The sequence below is a fragment of the Pongo pygmaeus genome, chromosome 2, assembly GCF_028885625.2.
Source record: "Pongo pygmaeus isolate AG05252 chromosome 2, NHGRI_mPonPyg2-v2.0_pri, whole genome shotgun sequence".
Lineage (NCBI taxonomy): Eukaryota > Metazoa > Chordata > Mammalia > Primates > Hominidae > Pongo > Pongo pygmaeus.
Window position 1 is genome coordinate 76,780,856 of NC_085930.1, and position 16,503 is coordinate 76,797,358.

Here is a 16,503-nt window from a genome sequence, read left to right on the forward strand (position 1 = left end):
AGCTAATTATTTCTGATATGTTCCAGTAGGCTTCCTCAGCTGGGAACAGACCACCTGAAACATTCTTCACTCACCTTACTAAATTTAAATTCCCAAAAGTAAAAGGTGGCAAAACAAACTGACAGCTATTTTGGACTTAAATCTGATCTATAGAGACAAACTCTTGAAAATGGGAATGAGGGAATATTGTCATTTTGTCATCCCTTCCATCAAGAAAAAAAAATGTATGAAGCATGAACCATACTTAAAGGAATGAGATTTTAGGAAGGAAGAAATAAAGGAAAAAAGGAGAAAGAAAAAAGGGAGAAAGAAAAGTTGGAAGGAAGGAAAGAGAAAGAAGGAAAAAGTTAATTTATTAATAGTGGGGAGGAGCAAAATAATTAATTTCTCACAACAATTTATAAATGATGTCAGTAAAAAGAAATTTGTCTCTGCAGACAGAACCCTGATATCGTTCCCAGGAATGGAGAAGAGCTGAAGTAAAGATTAGACCAGGAACAACAGGAACACAGTAAATGCTACTTGCGCATGAAGTGAGAAAATGCAAAAAGTGTCACTAAACCATAAAAGTAGTGTCATGTGGGAAAAAAACCTAAGCAGCATTGTTATGTAAAAAGCATGTTATGAGTGTGGGAACTTGTGTGTCTGTGTGTGTGTGTGTGTGTGATGTGATTATGCAAATTGTTACATTTAAAAACCTGGAGATGTATACAGTGGTTTTCTCAGAGTGAGTGGAGGGAAATACAAAACGCTTTTACTCTCTTTGTAATGTATTTCTGTCGTATTATAATTTTAAATTGCTATGCATTTTTTGTATAAACGGAAGAAAGAATCAACAGGATAAGAATAGTGTCAGAAAGGCTAAACGCTAGAATGAGCTGCAACTTGTAAAAACAGGGTGGATAACATTTCTTATTCTTACTCTGAACCGTTCAAATTGGTGTTTTATGTTTTATGCAGGCACTGATTCCCAAACCTGATGTACATTAGAATCACTAAGAAGCTTGTTAAAATACAAATAGCTAACTCAATTCTTAGCAATTTAGTTTTATTTATTCTGTCTGAGCCAGGTATCACGGAATCTGTGTTTTCAACATCCTCCAAATGACGCATGCAATTGACTGAAATATTTTGTTCAGAGCACCCATTATTGAAAGAGGAATTAAAAATATCAAGTTTATCAAGAGATAAAAAATAAAATGTAGCAAAACCAGTCACAAAAGAAAGTGATAAAACTTTGATTTTGCCTCTGGAAAAAAAGATTCTGGAAGCATATTACAGCTGTCTCTTTACATTGAAGAGCTGCCACATGCATAAAAAGTTAAATAAAACCCTCTCTGTCAATGTCCAGAAGGCAAAAGTAGGACTCGTGGCTGTTGGAGGTGACAGAATGCTGTTAGATTTAATTTAATAAAGAACAGTCTAAATTTTAGAAGGATAGCAGTAGATGATTTACTAGGTAGTGAGCTCTTTATCATTAGACATGATCAAGCAGAGTATGGATGAACACTACTCGGGATGTTGCAAAAAAAAATGATTTTGACAATGGATGGGGGTTAAATCTAAGCTTCTATGAATGGTTTAATTCAGCCTCAACATTCCTTTGATCTCCCTAAGAGTCTATACTTTTGGATCAAGTATGCATAAATGCAATTTGCTTTTAATTTTTGAAAAATGCTTTGAGATTCTCGTGCTGTTCTCATGTATTGAGTCTTTATTTTCTTTTGCAAGTCTCTACTGGAGTCTTTCATCACACCATGTGGTCTCTTGCTCCAAAGTTTCTTTACTGACGTCCTTTGCTGCCTTACTTCTAAGCCTGCTGCTGTCTCCACCAAAGAGATGCTCAGAGGTTCTTGTTTGAAATCACACTCATCTAGATAGTAAATTTTTCTTCAACACAAAGAGGAAGGAAAAAATGTAGTTCAGATTCCCCTGTTGTCATTGACTCCTCATCTTTTGAAACTTTTTGTGAAATAAAGACAATCTTGAGCAAATTCCCAGGGCCATGTCTCAGCTTACGGATCCTTATTCAATGCCTATTTGTAGAGAGAAATATGCTTTAGCTCCCTGAAATCCAATGTCACCCCTTACACTTAACAAAAATTACAGTTTGCCACTAGTGCCCAAGAAATCTTTGTATTCTTGAACCTGTAATCTTGGGACCTGAGACTGTAATTTTCCTCTCTCCCTTGGTGAATTCATTTTTACCTTAGCTGCTAAAACTTTCCAATCTATTCCTACGTGTGGTGTGTCCTTCTTTAATAGTGAGATATTTAGAAGCTGCTGGAAGAATCTAATCCAGAAATAGGGAAGATTACATAAAGATTAATAATAAATTCAGAAAAAGCTTTCATTTCATCATGACAGCAATTGCTTTATAAGGCTAAGCGTACAAGAACTAACAGTATAAAGGTAATTTCCCAAAATTGTATTCATAACATGTGGGAGGAGTAGAGCTTGAACCTAGATCCTTCAGATGCCAGATCTTTGCTCTTTCCCTAATAATACTGTCAGAGGCGTTTGAACCAGAGCAACTCCATCTCGAATAGGGGCTGTGTAAAATGAGGCTGAAACCTACTGGGCTGTATTTGCAGAAAGTTAAGGCATTTTAAGTCACAGGATGAGATAGGAGGTCAGTACAAGATACAGATCATAAAGACTTTACTGATAAAACAGATTCAGTAAAGAAGCCAGCTAAAACCCACCAACACCAAGATAGCAATGAGAGTGACCTCTGGCTGTCCTCACTGCTACACTCCCATTAGCGCCACAACAATTTATAAATGCCATGGTAGCATCAGAAACTTACCCTATATGGTCTAAAAAGGGGAGGTATATAATGATTATTTTGCACATAATTAAGAAATAACTATAAAAATGGAAAACCAGCAGCCCTCAGGGCTGCTATGTCTATGGAGTAGCCATTCTTTTATTCCTTTACTTTCCTAATAAACTTGCTTTCATTTTACTCTATGGGTACGCCCTGCATTCTTTCTGGTGCAAGATCCAAGAACCTTCTCATGGAGTCTGGATCTGAACCCCTTTCCCATAACAATAAGCTTTCTACTTTTCAATGTCTTTACAATTGATCCTCTTTTTCTATGTTCATTTCCTCTCCTTAGCTCTTCCTCCTCACCTTTAACCTTCCTTCAAAACTCCCAAGCTCCACAAGTAACCAACCTTACTCACATTCTAAGACAAATGTTCCTCACTGTCCTTTCCCTCCCCCATTAACATTGCCTGTCCTGCGTCCAATTTCTTAAGAACTTCATAGATAAATAAGTTAAACTGCCATTTGAAATTACTGTGAAGTACTTATTGCTAATATTAGGAGGGAGTAGAACAGATATAAAAACTTGAATTTTCCCTCTTAAATGGGCCTCTCTGAAGCAGAGGTTCTAAAACTTCACCATGCATCAGAACCCCTTGGAAGACTTGCTAAACCACAAGCTGCTGGGCTCCACCCTCAGACTTTGTGATTCAGTAAGTCTGGGGAGGAGCAGGAAATCTGCATTGCTAACAAGCTCCCAGGTGACCATGACACTGGGGGGTCTGGAGCTACACTTTGGAAATCATTGATAAAAATGATAAAACTCGCCAGTCGCGGTGGCTCACGCCTGTAATCCCAGCACTTTGGGAGGCCAAGGCGGGCAGATCACGAGGTCAGGAGATCGAGACCATCCTGGCTAACACAGTGAAACCCCGTCTCTACTAAAAATACAAAAAAATTAGCCGGGCGCGGTGGCTGGCACCTGTAGTCCCAGCTACTCGGGAGGTTGAGGCAGGAGAATGGCGTGAACCCGGGAGGCGGAGCTTGCAGTGAGCCGAGATAGTGCCACTGCACTCCAGCCTGGGCGACAAAGCAAGACTCCATCTCAAAAAAAAAAAAAAAAAAAAAAAGATAAAACTCAGTCTCCTCTGCATAATCACACTGGGAAGGGAAACATCTGGATTTTGAATGGTGGACCACCTTGTATATTTGCGTTTGAGTGGTGTGTTGGAGTCTGGAGAAAAGGCCGTTTCTTAGTTTATAAATTCATAAAATGTCTGGGATGGCAGCGATTTGTGAGACCTGCCAGCCCAACCACTTCATTTTTACAAGTGAAGAAGCTAGGGGAACAGAGTTAGCAGCAGCTCTGGGAGTACAATCCAGGTGCCCTTTTGTGCCCTCTGAATTGGTGAAGATGTAAAGCTGCAAGTCTTTGCTGTCATAGTATTTCTCACCCTGCCCTGCTCCCTTCTCCCCGTGGGCTGGCTCTTTCCAGTCATCTGAACAGCCAGCCTGCACTGGGGGCTTTTATCTATTTTGTTCCAGCATCAGCCACTGCTGTGCTTAATTTGTGTATCTTTTAATGGGGAAAGAAAAAAAAAAAACCTTCTAAATTGGAAGTTTAAAAACCTTCCCATTTGGCTTTTCTTAATTAAATGTATAATTCATGAGCCACTTAGGTTGAAACCATTGAATTTTTAAATATTTTCTCCACCATCTATGACATTTATCGGTTATTAATGGTTGTGATGCATTTTCCCTGTGATGATTCAGCAGTAGCATTAGAGTTGAATGATAATTGGTCCTTCCTGAAGCATTTTTTTGTAGTTTCACAATGACTCCATCCTCTACAATTTTATTATTATTAGAAATGGCAGATCTGCAGCAAGCAATTGAAGACTCTATCTGCTGCTCTCTCAAGCATACAACAAATCCTATTTTCCCCAGAGCATGATTATGTTTTGACATCTTTTACAGCCCTATATCTTGTACTGTAATATTTAAAATACAAACAAGAAAGATATATGCAATTATACCCATTATATAGCATGTAATTTTTATTAGAGGAAAAATATCTCATGTGAAAGAGAACCATCATGATAAACATTGACACTGACAACTTCTATTGGCACTGTAGAACAGATCTCAAAATTGGTAGCATGTTTCCTGAGGCAGAAAATAAATTAGTACAATAAAGAACTTGAAGTTTAGTGTACAGATTTACTGGGTAAATCCCCCCTTTGGAATATTCCAGAATGTGTTTACTTTACTGCAAACCTTGTGTAGTGCTCCAGGGTTAAATGTGACTGACTCTTGGGTGGTAAATCATGGTTATGCTAGCTCAGTGGCAAAAACCTAATCCAAGAAGAATAATTCCTTTTCTGGACTGAAGTCACTGATATTAGGGCTGAGGAAGTTTACGATGTAACCCAGAAAAGTGCCTAACACCTTTAAAATCCACTCCTATTTGAATTCCCATTCGTTCCACAATTACTGCTTGATCACCTGGATTTTATTGGATCCCTTCTGATTTACACAACTACTGTTTGGAATCAAGGAGATGGTGGTCTTTATGGCCTATGAATGACAGTTAAATAAAGGTCTCATGGGTTCCTAATATTGCTAAGTTCCAAATAACTATAGAACTGGTTGTACATTGGCCAAACCCACTTGGAGAAGGAATGAAAACACAGCTGTCTCAAGGCAAACCCCAAAACTGGGGTTCAACCTGGGAGGCCACATGAGTTATTGGCTTCTCACAGGAAGGGATTCAAGAGTGAGCCAACAGTGTAAAGTGAAAGCAAGTTTATTAAAAAAGTAAAGGAATAAGTAATAGTGGCTACTCCATAGCTGGCTATTTTTGTGGTTATTCCTTGCTAATATGCTAAACATGGGGAGGAATATTCATTGGTTTTCTGGGAAAGGGGAGGAGAATTCCCAGGACTGAAGATTCCTCGCACTTTTAGACCATATTGGGTAGCTTTTGGAAGTTGCCATGGCATTTGAAAACTGTCATGGCACTGGTAGGAGTGTCTTTTAGCATGTTAATACATTATAATTAGCATATAATGAGCAGTGTGGATGATTAGAAATAGCTTTTTTCACCATCTTGGTTTTGGTGGGTTTTGGCTGGCTTCTTTACCACATCTTATTTTATCAGTGGGCTCTTTTTGACTTGTACTTTGCCAAGCCAGTCCTACTGGACTCTTATCTCATGGCCAGCTTCTGAGTGAATTGCTAGGAAACCTCCAATTCTAAGGGAGACCAAGCAAGTCATAGGATACAAATATATGAGGACTAGACTTCTCTTTTTCTTCCCAATTTCCTTCTTTTATGGATGAACTTAATACAGTGAATGTAAGAGATGGGCTGTACCAGTGGTTTTCAACTAAGGATAGTTTTGCCCTCTAGAAGATATCTGGCAACATCTGGAGACACATTTTTCTCACAATTGGAGGAGGGAGTGCTATTGGCATCTAGTAAGTAAAAGCCAGGGATATTAGTAAACATCTTAACAACGTGCAGAGCAGTTCTTCCAATAAAGAATTACTCCTGTAGATGTCTATTAGGTCCGCTTGGTCCGGAGCTGAGTTCAAGTCCTGAATATCCTTGTTAATTTTCTGTCTTGTTGATCTATCTAATATTGACAGTGGGGTGTTAAAGTCTCCCACTATTATTGTGTGGGAGTCTAAGTTTCTTTGTAAGTCTCTAAGAACGTGCTTTATGAATCTGGGTGCTCCTGCATTGGGTGCATATATATTTAGGATAGTTAGCTCTTCTTGTTGCATTGATCCCTTTACCATTATGTAATGACCTTCTTTGTCTCTTTTGATCTTTGTTGGTTTAAAGTCTGTTTTATCAGTGACTAGGATTGCAACCCCTGCTTTTTTTGCTTTCCTTTTGCTTGGTAAATATTCCTCCATCTCTTTATTTTGAGCCTATGTGTGTCTTTGCACATGAGGTGGGTCTCCTATGTGTGTCTTTGCATGTGAGATGGGTCTCCATGTGAGATTGTGAATACAGCACAAGGATGAGCCTTGACTCTTTATCCAATTTGCCAGTTTGTGTCTTTTAATTGGGACATTTAGCCTGTTTACATTTAAGGTTAACATTGTAATAGCAAAGACTTGGAACCGACACAAATGCCCATCAATGATAGATTGGATATTATGTCTATCTATCTATCAATGATAGACTGCCACATTTTCTTTAAAATGTGGCACATATACACCATGGAATACTATGCAGCCATAAAAAAGGATGAGTTCATGTCCTTTGCAGGGACATGGATGAAGCTCGAAACCATCATTTTCAGCAAACTAACACAAGAACAGAAAACCAAACACCACAGGTTCTCACTCATAAGTGGGAGTTGAACAATGAGAACACATGGACACAGGGAGAGGCCCATCACACACCGGGGCCTATTGGGGGTTGGGGGGCTAGGGGAGGGATAGTATTAGGAGAAAAACCTAATGTAGATGGCCGGTTGATGGGTGCAGCAAACCACCATGGCACGTGTACACCTATGTAACAAACCTGCACTTTCTCCACATGTGGCCCAGATAATAAAAAAAATAAAAAAAAAAAAAGAATTACTATCTCCCTGACATCTGGCCCTACTGCCACAAAGTGTACCAGTGTTGGAACCCCTGACTTCTACACATGGTAACAGGCTGCAACAGTAGAGTTCTGTTTGATGTGCTGGAAAGCAAGGAAAACAGTCTTTCTAAGAGTGAATGGAGTCTGAAAGTGGAAGGAAGGAATGTGCAGCATGGAACTTAAAGAAATAAACTTTCTAGAGAGCTGACTTTGGCCAGCTATGAAGAGTGGGAAGAGCCATGAACTTCCTTGTTCTAACACTGTATGCTAATTTTAGGCAAATCAGTCAACCTCTCTGTGTTTTGTTTACATAGTCTCCAGTAGAGTAACGAACTCTTGCTATCTCCTTGTATTATTTAACAGCTTTTAAGTGTCTCTTCTGGACTAGATTACGCCAGAGAAAATTAGGCAGTGGAATAAATGCACTGGTGTTTAGACAGGATCTTTTGAATTCCAGAGACAAGATCTTGACTAAGTTATGTTATTAGTTAGTTGAGTTCAGTTAACTATAGTTGTTAGTTAACACTAACAATTTTAACACAATACTCAATTTGTAAAATTGAGATATCTTCCCTGAAAATGTTAAATGAGTTGAGGTATTGCAAATGCTGAGTTGAGTGCCTAGTACATAGCAAGTACTCATTATCTTATCCAATTATGTAGTATTAAATATTACTTATATAAGGTGAGTTCCAAATTTAGGTCTTCAAATCAGATCTTTTGCCCTAAACATGTAATCCAGCTGCCTGCTAGACATTTTCGCCCTTGTATCTAACTGGCATCTGAACATTAACATCTCCTAAAACAAATTCCTGATTTACTCCATCCCTAAACCTGCTCCCCCTTCATCAATTCCACCCCAATAAATGATACTCCATTTTCCAATTGCTTGGTCCCAAATCCTTGGAGTTATCTTTTACTCTTCTCTTTCTCTTATAACCCACATTCAATCTTTCAGGAAATTATTTTAGTTACACCTTATAAATACATACTGAAGATTGGTAATTATCCACCTGTCTACAGCAACCCACCTGGTCCAAGTCACCATTATCTTTCATCTGAATTAACAGAATCACTTTTTAACTGCTTATGTTCTTGCCCCTCTGTGGTCTACTATCCAGAATACATTTTTAAAAATGAAAGTCAGAGAAAGCATGTCACTGTTCTGAATATAATCCAGTGAATTTTCATCTCACTCACAGGAAAAGGCAAAGTCCCTAAAATGTCTGAAAGTAAGGCTGTGTGTCCTCATTTACTCTCCTGTTTGTTCATTTTACTTCACCTATGCTGACCTCAGTGCCGTTCTCCCAACACGCTAGACGTGGTTTCCCCGCAGGTTCTTTGCACATGCTATTTCCTCCACCTGAACTGCCTTTACTTAATATGTCTCACTTCTTCACTTCTTTAGTTCTCTGCTCAAATAGCAGTGAAATCTTCTTTTACCTTAGAATATACAATAGCAGCATCTACTATTTCCTATCCCCTTTTATTTTTCTTCTGGCTTTTATCACCACCTGTCATGTTTCATATTTCTTTATTATAAGATTCATGGAACTAAAAACTTTGTTTCTCTTCTCCACTTTATCACTAAAATGCAGAAAAACAAGTGGCACTTAGTAACTACACAATAAATGTTTGTTGAGTGAATACCCAGTGTACAAGTTCAATAATATGGTTATTATCGTTACTATTATTATTATACCAACAGGCAACTATTGGGCCCGTCTGCCTTTTACACATTCAGAGAGCCTTAGAGTAACATATCCACTGCCAATTTGACCTACCCACTAAGACAAAAGCACTTTCATTTACTCCAGAAACAGCAAGCACACCAACTGGAGGAAGGGGATATTAAGTTTTAGCACTTTTTTCTCTACATAATTTTCCTCTTTATAACACAACTGTGACAATTGTGAGCCTTTGCTTGGAATGACTTTTAATTTAAGTGGAATTGTCAATGTCTTTATTGATGCAAATACAAACAGCGGGCTCAGACAGTAGTGCTATCTTCCTGCTACAGACATAGATGATCCAAACTTTTGGCATCAATTCAAATGTTCTACCAATCTGAAAGTTGGATCTGAGGAGAGAATGGAACATTTCCTCTAAATCAAATTTTAAACCTATAATTTTTATGAGCTCAGGATTTAGAGTTTCTTTTTTGTTTGTTTGTTTTTTGTTTTTTTTTTTTGAGACAAAGTCTCACTCTTGTCCCTCAGGCTGGAGTGCAATGGCGCGATCTTGGCTCACTGCAACCTCCGCCTCCCAGAGTCAAGTGATTCTCCTGCCTCAGCCTCCCGAGTAGCTGGGATTACAGGTGCCTGCCACCACACCCGGCTAATTTTTGTATTTTTAGGAGACATGGGGTTTCACCATGTTGGCCAGGCTGGTCTCGAACACCTGACCTCAGGTGATCTGCCTGCCTTGGCCTCCCAGAGTACTGGGATTACAGGTGTGAGCCACTGCTCCCCACTAAGAGTTTCATATCCATCCAATGAAGGGAAAGAGTGTTCTTTACTTTGGATAAAGTGAAACTATTACTACATAGTGAAGGGGGGTTTAATTATTGTAGACAACATGTATAGTTGCTTCATTCTGTCATTTTTAAATAAGATTTCCTATGAGGCTGGACTAACTCACTGGGTCCATGACAGATTATTGATTGCTTGTTTTCATATTCCTTCTTCAGTTTTGGTTTCAAGGGCGTTATATCTATTCCAAAATTTAAAGGAAATTATGCCTTCAGCTCTGTTGCAGATAGTTTGTGCAGACTTTTTGTGACGAGTGACTGAAATTTAACAAAAGCTCACTTTTGAGGTGAGTGAGAATCCATGGTGGAAAGACCTCTCTGCATACAGCTCAAAGTTCAGCCAAAGGCACGTTGACATCCCACTCCCCATAAATAAATGAAATAAATATAAAATAAGTTTTGTGGGCTGGGCGCAGTGGCTCACACCCGTAATCCCAGCACTTTGGGAAGCCAAGGCAAGCAGATCACATGACGCCAGGAGTTGGAGACCCATCCCGTCTCTACTAAAAATACAAAAAATTAGCCGGGTGTGGTGGTATGCACCTGTAGTCCCAGCTACACAGGAGGCTGAGGCAGGAGAATCGCTTGAACCAGGGAGGTGGAGGTTGCAGTGAGCCAAGATGGCACCACTGCACTCCAGTCTGGGCAACAGGGCGAGACTCACTCTGAGAAAAAAAAAAAAGCTTTGTATTGTCTCTTTCTTTTGCATGAAAGAGACATGCAAAAGAAAAAGGGATGACCTTAGAACCCTGCAGGGACATAGTGAAAGAAAGAAAATATTTTTGTTTGGCCAACTACTAAATTTCATTCTGCCAAGCCCTGAGAAGCTAAAGGAGTATTGAATTCTTCAGAGATAGGTGTCCAAATGGAGAAGAATTATAATAGATACTTGAGGGAATTGTTGGAGATTGTCGGGAAGATGTGGGAAGTCATAGCCTACCAGTGAGAGAGCGTTTAGGAGGAATGAAGGAGACGTCTAACAGGAATCTCAATGAAGTTTTATAATCAGATGTGCATTGTAGTCCTCTCTGTGGTGTCTTTACAAAACTTTGTGACACCTACATTTCTCGGAAATATTTTACAGATAAGATTTTTTGGAAAGATGGGAACAAGGGCTGAGTCTGGTCCTAAGGACAGAGATTCAGTTACAGTCACAAAACCCATCTCTGATTAGGGAATAGGATTAAAAGAGAAATATACTCCTCCACTCAGATTATAGAGAATGGTGCCTATTCTGCTTCCACATTTTGAAACGATAAAATAGCGTTTCTTGAACTGTGTCCTGGCATTATTGCCTAGGTTCTTTTTCTTTTTCACTATGATGCCATCTCTGCTAGAATAACCTTTCCGTGTAAAACCCTTCCTTTCTAGAGGAGCAGCACATTTGCGTTTGTGCTTCCAAACTGGGTAGAAAGCATCCACAGAAGGCCTATGCTGGAGTCAGATCTCCTTTTTTTATTCAGAAGAAAGAACAGCTCTATAAAAGTACCTCTTTATTTGGTTTATGTTGATTACTCTATTTCATGGGGTTGTGGCCAATCATTTACATGGAAAAACCATCTAGACACTTTTCTGTTTTGTTTTTAAAACATGGAGCCATTCTTTGCTGGGTAAATTTATAAAATTTAGCCATGTTGACACTTTTTCGTACTCTCCTATAAAGTTATATGTGTGTGTGTGTGTGTATATATATATATATATATATATAATCACACTAAAATATATTTGATAGGCCTGCCTTGTTAAAAAAAAGTTTTGTATAATTTGTGTGAATACACTAAAAAGAAAGCATAAAGAATTCAGGATATTCTGATAATATCAAGTTTAACACGATTTCTCCCTTGTTGCAGAACTCCCCATGAGACTAATTCTTGCTGACTGTTTATGTTGAAAAAGACAACAGAACTAAATTATCAAAAATTTGATGTAAAAATTTCAGCCTTTGCTGGGCTCAGTGGTTTAAGCCTGTAATCCCAGCACTTTGGGAGGCTGAGGCAGGCAGATTACAAGGTCAGGAGGCAGGCGGATCACGGGGTCAGAAGTGAAATCCCGTCTCTACTAAAAATACAAAAATTAGCTGTTCATGGTGGCATGTGCCCGTAGTTCTAGCTACTCGGGAAGTTGAGGCAGGAGAATTGCTTGAACCTGGGAGGTGGAAGTAGTGGTGAGCAGAGATTGGGCCACTGCACTCCAGCTTAGGCAACAGAAGGAGACCCCATCTCAAAAAAAAAAAAAAGAAATCAACCTTTATGGCCTTCTATCTCTGTGGAGTCTGTGCTACTTTTCTTTATGAGAAGATTTTTTAATATTTACACATGAGATTTAAAAAATAATTTGGCCATGCCAACATTTACTTTACAGTGCTCTGTTAACTCCGTCTACCCCCATTAGTATATTTCTAGGACGTTGCTCTGTGAGAGCCGTGTGTGGTAGGAAATATAGAGCCTTCAGGGAGATTGGAAATAGAAGAAATAATATTTGAGAAACATATTGTAGGGCAAAATTCCAAGATGACCTTCAACAACCCATGCCCTTGTATAATTCTCTTCATTTGAGTGTGAGTGGGACTTGTAACAGGATGAGAGATCATGCCCATGATTAGATAAGATTAGATGGCACAGGTTGATTTAAAGAAACTGACTTGAGCTTTTGTGGGCATGATCTACATCAGGTGAGCCCTTACAAGAGATGGGGCTCTTCCTGACTAAAGAAATTTGAAATGTTCGAGGGACTTAATGTGAGAGAGATTCTCTGTTCCTGGCTTTGACATTGGACAAATGCTCATGGCAAGAAATTCAGCAGCCTCTACAGGTTGAGAGTGTCCCTTAACAGCCAGTCATCAAGGAAACAGGGACCTTAACTGAAACCTGAACAGGATTCAGCAAACAAATATGCTTGGAATCATTATGAGATGCTAGGTGTAACATAAATTAAATCTGGGACCAGGTGTGGTGGCTCAAGCCTGTAATCCCACCACTTTGGGAGGCCGAGGTGGGCAGATCACCTGAGGTTAGGAGCCTGAGACCAGCCTGGCCAACATGGCGAAACCCCGTCTCTACTAAAAACAGAAAAATTAGCTGGGTGTGGTGGTGTGCAAATGTAATCCCAGCTACTCAGTAGGCTGAGGTAGGAGAATCGCTTGAACCCAGGAGGCAGAGGTTGCAGTGAGCCAAGATCCAGCCACTGCACTCCAGCCTGGGAGACAGAGCAAGACGCCATCTCAAAAAAAAAAAAAAGAAAGAAAGAAAAAGAAATTGGTATTAGACAAGTTTGCCATTACTCCCATGCAGCAAGATTATTCAGTCACAAAGGTCTTAATTTAAGGCAGTTTTTGTGTACCTGTGACTTAATTTTATGGCATTGATCCCAGGGGCACTACTATAATGAGGGCCTCACATACTTCAAAAGATCAACGTATCCTTTAATGTTGATAGGTGACAAGGTAACAAGGACAAGCGTCTCCTGTCTGGCTGCCTTTTAATTTTTTAAATTTTTTACATATGGAAGAGATTCATTTACAAATATTTTACATTTCTTTTATTCCTGATTAAACAAAGTTGAAAACAATCTTCAATAGTGTCAAGAGTATTTGAATAATATCATAAGAGCATAAAATGACATAGACTGATAGGACAAACTGATATGATTTTCCATATTTTGTCATCTTAGATTATGGTGCTGGAAAATAATTTTCTATACGGTTAAAAAATAAGTACCAAAAGAGCCTGAGCAATTTTTGTGTGTTCTGAAACAATATTATTTTATCTCAATATAGCATTAAAAGCATTGCAACTCTTCCCTATCATTTCAGATGAATATAATGCCATAATACTCTGTAATAATACTGAATAAGATATTGTTAACTTTGAATTAGCTTTCTTTTCTTTTGGTCATGGCAATTCATGAGGTTGTGTAAAAATAATAATGGAAAAACGCTTTCAAGTTTCTCAAGGCTCATAAATAAGATTTGGTTTGACATTAAAAGTAAATTGCTTAAATTTTATCTTTAAACATCTGTCCTATGTATTTTAAAAGTTCTCCCATTCCAGAGTGGAAATCAATTATAACAACTGCGGTGATAGTTAAGAGCTGAGGTTCTGGGAGCCAGACTTCCTGGATTTGAATATTGGCTTCACTGCCTGCCAGCTGTGTGACCTTGGACCAGTTAATTAACATCTTTCTATTTCTCTATAGTGTACTGAGCCTGTAGAACCATAATTATACTCATATATCTCTTATAAGTCTTTGTGAAAATTTAAGAATCTAATACATGTTAAAGTCCTTGGGTCTGTGCTGTGTAAGTCCTTGCTGTTACTAAGCTTTCTATAATATAGTTAGTGTGATACTGGTTTGTACCAAATGACTCCATGGATGTTTTCACACTACCTCCTTCAGGTTCACTGTGGGTTGAGAATCATGACTAAATTTACCAAATCATGTGAAATTTGAGAAAATCCATTCCCAAGAGGATGAGAATCAATAAGTAGTTTGGATCCCTGACAACAGGCCAGTCCACTGACCAATCCAGAGTCTTCCAAAGTAGAGGCTGGCATTTATTGCTTGATTTTTACCATTGCCAGGAGACATTCTGATTTGGTACTATACAGAATTTGCTTCCAGTTAATGGGGACCTATCCCTTCCAGTAATTAATGTGACATTGCCAAGAGGAGTGTTGGTTGGAATTTGCTTCTCCATAGAGCCCAAAAATAAAAATGTAGTAACAATCTTAACTTTCTTTACTTACTAAAGTACTAGTTATTACACTATTCAATTTACATTTATTAGCTCATTTAACATTTACAACAAAACTAAAGAAACAAACAAAAAAAACAGTTAATGTCTCTATTTTATAGATGAGAAAACCAAGCCACAAAGTGGGTTAAATAAATTGTCCCCTTGTCATGAAGTTTGCCTGTCACAGCACCAAATTACAGCTGCGGTCAGTTTCTCTACAAAGCCCTGGCACTCACACTACGTACAATGCCATGCTGTATCTCCTTAAAGACATATTTGCTGTGTGGCTGCTTGAACAAATATTTTTAAAAGAAAATATTTGGATATAGAACTATTTGTATGCAGTAGACGCACTTGATGAGATTCACAGTTTCTTTGATTTGATAAAAGGTGATCATTGACTCTAAGACCTGATGTACTCACATCACTCTCCAAGTGACCGCATTAATGATGTGACCCAAATCACCCCACCATACCTCCAAAATGTGGCGGTGGGCCACAGAGAAGCACCACACCTTGACCTTCTCGGACAGATACTGTGCTTCTTGTTTTAGTTTCAAAGTCTTCAATATCTTGGAAAACAAAGAAAAGCAGATTTATAATTAGTTACTTTGCAGAATAAATATTTTAAAGAAGAATCTCAAGAATATTTTTATTATTAAGGGGAAATAATGTCATACTTTGCTGACCAGAAGACTTGGTTGACAATCAATTTAACTGCACTTATTATTATCTTGCAAAATCTTGTGTTTCTTTCTTTCTTTTTAATTAAACACAGTATGTGATAAAGACAATACTCACTATCTGTTTGCTTTTATTCTTCCAGACAGTGTAGCCTAGCAGGAAATCTGTTAAGCCCAACACACATTTACTTTGTCTGTCCAAGGAAGGTGTGATTTTAAAAAGGTATGTCACAAGTTTGCTGCAGTCTTCCAACATCTTAGATTAATGGTTGCCATTTTAAAGTGTGGCTGGCATCTATGAGAATTTAGGATGTAATGGTGTGAGGGAAAGAGTTCTGTGTGACAGAACCAATGAGACAGAAAGTATATTTTCAAATTTCTCTTGATTTATTCCTTTACAAAGCAGGCTCATGATCTTATTTGGAATGTGGTGATTTCCTACATAACAGAATGACAGAAATTCAGAGTTGAAAGAGTGCTTACTAGTTACCTTGTTAAGCCATCTGAGGCATAAATCTTTCCACCTTCCTGAAGAATGGTCACCCATTCTCCTAAATTGTTTAACTTCTTTGAGCCTCAGTTTCTTTACCTGTAAAATCCTTTCATTCATTCAATTAGTTATTTAATGAATTAACCTACTAATCCGGGTGTGGTGGCTCACTCCTGTAATCCCAGCACTTCGGGAGGCTGAGTCAGGCAGATTGCTTGTGGCCAGGAGTTTGAGACCAGCTTGGCCACTATGGCAAAACCCCATCACTACTAAAATTACAAAAATTAGCCAGGCATGGTGGCACGTGCCTGTAATTCCAGCTATGTCAGGAGGCTGAGGCATGAGAATTGCTTGAACCCAGGAGGCAGAGGTTGCAATGAGCCGAGATTGCGCCACTGTACTCCAGCCTGAGCGACAGAGCCAGAATCGGTCTCAAAAACAAACAAACAAAAAACCTACTAAAAGACAGAAGTAGCATTAAGGGGAGAAGTTTTATTTGTGAATAAAACAATAAAACAGGCAGGTATTCTACCTTTATTGTGCTTACTATCTAATGGGAAGACCAGAAGATTGTTTTAAAAACAAATACATCATTTACAAATTGTGGTAAGTGTCCTTGAGTGTAGACTGAAATTGTCTATCAAGATCTATTCTTCCTTCTCCCATAATAATAGACTTGTTGATCAAACATGC

General features: G+C 38.6%; 1 protein-coding gene across 3 annotated transcripts in view; it reads right to left on the reverse strand.

Moving 5' to 3' along the window:
* Positions 1–16,503, reverse strand: part of LOC129033834 (contactin-6) — a 319,503-nt gene that overhangs the window by 102,910 nt on the left and 200,090 nt on the right. For all 3 annotated transcript variants that reach the window (XM_063661824.1, XM_054482896.2, XM_063661825.1), the window contains exon 5: positions 15,114–15,209. In XM_063661824.1, the coding sequence (XP_063517894.1) occupies positions 15,114–15,209 (96 nt within the window). The remainder of the gene's footprint in view (positions 1–15,113; positions 15,210–16,503) is intronic.